Source organism: Pecten maximus, chromosome 13 (genome assembly GCF_902652985.1).
Source record: "Pecten maximus chromosome 13, xPecMax1.1, whole genome shotgun sequence".
NCBI classification, from domain to species: Eukaryota; Metazoa; Mollusca; class Bivalvia; order Pectinida; family Pectinidae; genus Pecten; species Pecten maximus.
Window position 1 is genome coordinate 26,786,653 of NC_047027.1, and position 2,697 is coordinate 26,789,349.

The following is a 2,697-nucleotide window of genomic DNA, read 5'->3' on the forward strand; positions in this document are numbered from 1 at the left end:
GGGTTGGAGAAGTAACCGGGTCCGAAAATGTGTACCCGGGACGGGGTACCTGTCAAAATAGGAAAAATGTTGTCACACGACTGTGTCGATGTAAAACTTCTATTAAAGTAGTACAAAATCCCACTCATTATATCAGCTTGTTAGATATTGTGTTTTTCTAATTAATACAGCTATAAAATTGTCGACTGGTGCATAAAAATTGATACCACAATATCGTTCTTGAAGCATACTCCACTCAATGCCTTGACTCTCCCTCGGTAAGCCTGTCACCCCACACAACAAACAAGTTAAACGTAAAGAAAGCTAACTTACAACTATATGATTTATGTTTGTCGAGTACCCGGGTACGGGTGGGGTACTAAAATTCGGGTACCATGGGCCAAAATTCAGTACCTGTGACAGCCCTACTTTAAATTGCCGATGAAACAATTTACAATTTTTGCTAGGTTAATAAGAAAAATATCACGTTTTTATATTTGAAGCATAGCTTTCATCGGCGTCGCCATCTTAGGAGAAACTATTTGAGATCCGATTGTGTTCCATTAGACGGTGCCACCAATGTAGTATTACTGGTACGAATTCGCAGAAGGAACGCATGGTCTGTCTTTCTAAATCATTTCATATCCCAGTGAAACGGAAGTGTGTTTCTTTTCCAGAATGGAGTACGGTGTTCGTAGACAGTTCAACGTGGATTGGTTGAAAAATTATAATTGGCTTCGGTATTCAGTGTCCGAAGACTCAGTATACTGTGCACCATGCTTCCTGTTTGGCTCTCGCAATGTCGACGCAAGAGAGAAAACGTTAGTATCAACTGCCGTGTCGAAATGGTCAAATTTGGGGAAATACATCAAAAGGCATATCATAAGTAAATGTCATGACGGAGCCTGTAACAGTGCAGATCAGTTCATGAGAATCCATAATGGTAAAGAACCTAGTGTTCTCAGTCAGCTGGATAGCGGTCATGCTGCTCTTGTCAAGAGGAATCGACATTCCCTTCAAGCCATTATTGAAGTCATCATGCTTTGCGGCAGACAGAATATATCCCTCAGGAGCCAAGATGACGAAAACAGTAATTTTATGGTGCTCTTGAAAGATCGTGCAGTAAGGGATCCTATTTTGAAGGCACATTTAGAGAGCATATCTTCACCCAAATACACATCCCCGGCAATACAAAATGAAATAATAGGACTGTGTGAACAGGCTATTCGCGAACACATAGTTGAAAAGTGCAACAACGCTGTGTGCTATTCTTTTCTAGCCGACGAAGCAACAGATGCTTCTACAATGGAACAGATCGCCATGGTGGTGCTCTTTTATTCCGAGTCTGATAAGATGGTACGAGAGGATTTCATCGGTTTTGTCACAGCAGAATCAACAACTGGCGAGGCACTTGCGACGAAATTCATTGACGGACAAAGGAATGCTGGATTGAACATTCATAAAATGAGGGGACAGGGATACGATGGGGCTAGTAATATGTCAGGGCGTCACAGGGGTGTCCAGGCTAGGATTAAGGAGGTAGTTCCCGAAGCCATATACATCCACTGTAAAGCACACTCGTTGAATCTGGCAATTGTACATGCATGTAGGGAAGTTCTCGTGCGGAATATGTTTGATACTGTCCAGCAAATTGGCTTTTCTTTCAATTATTCAGCGAAGAGGCTTTTGGCATTCCAAGAAACTCTGCAAAACGATGCCGTAGCTAAAGAGGAGATGGCAAAGCGCACCAAACTCCAAAACTTGTGCGAAACCAGATGGGCCAGTAGAGCGGACGCGCTATACACCTTCAAGTCAGCCTTCTCGACAATCGTTGATTCGTTGGAAGTACTTGAGCACGAGGGCGACTCAAAAGCCAGAAGCTACCGCTGTAGTATCCTAAAATTCGACTTCATCATCTCGCTAGTAGCCGTCGAGTTTGTTATCCAAAGCATTCTACCACTCAACAAATTGTTGCAAGGCAAAGAGTGCGATCTGGTGGAAGCCTCGAAGGAAGCCAGCGTGTTGATTGCACAGCTTAGGGCAGAGCGCATGGATGATGATGTTTGGGACGCCCTATACCAAAAGGCAATTGACCTCGCCAGTCCACATGACGTTCGTCCGTCACGACCGCGAATCGGCGGCAGACAAGAACACAGACCTAACCAACCTGCGGAGACAGTCTCTGAGTATTGGAAACGGGCGTTATACATACCATTTATGGATCATCTGACCATGGAATTGCAAGATCGCCTGCTGTCAGCAAATTATCGGTTCCTCGCACAATATCTCATACCGAGCTTACTGGGACAGTTGACAGCAGGACACGTAGATGAGATCTACGAGGGGTATAAGACTGACCTAAGCGGTGACAGGGAATTGTTTCGTAGAGAGATCTCACGATGGAGAACAAAGTGGTCCGTAGCAGATGATCCCAAACCCGTCGACCTTCTCACCACAATCTTGGCAACAAACCGCGAGTTATACCCAGACATTTTCACATGCTTGGTCATTCTGCTGACGATGCCCGTATCAACTGCTTCGGCAGAAAGATCCTTTAGTGTGATGCGGCGCGTGAAAACGTACCTCAGGTCGACAATGTCGACTACCCGCCTCTCTGGACTAGCCATGTTGCATTCGTACAGACATATGCAATTGGATATCGAAGATATTCTCGATAAGTTTGCTGGGAAAAAAGGCCGGACAATGGATTTTTTTTAA

At 44.5% G+C, this 2,697-nt stretch overlaps 1 protein-coding gene across 1 annotated transcript; it reads left to right on the forward strand.

Moving 5' to 3' along the window:
* The first annotated feature begins 657 nt into the window (after positions 1-657).
* On the forward strand, positions 658-2,697 carry LOC117340589 (zinc finger MYM-type protein 1-like). The gene has a single exon (XM_033902349.1). The coding sequence runs from the start codon at positions 658-660 to the stop codon at positions 2,695-2,697; it is 2,040 nt and encodes a 679-aa protein (XP_033758240.1).

Bases quoted from the DNA above. Each gene is read 5' to 3' on its own strand.
- LOC117340589 (XM_033902349.1), top strand. From the start codon at position 658: ATGGAGTACGGTGTTCGTAGACAGTTCAACGTGGATTGGTTGAAAAAT.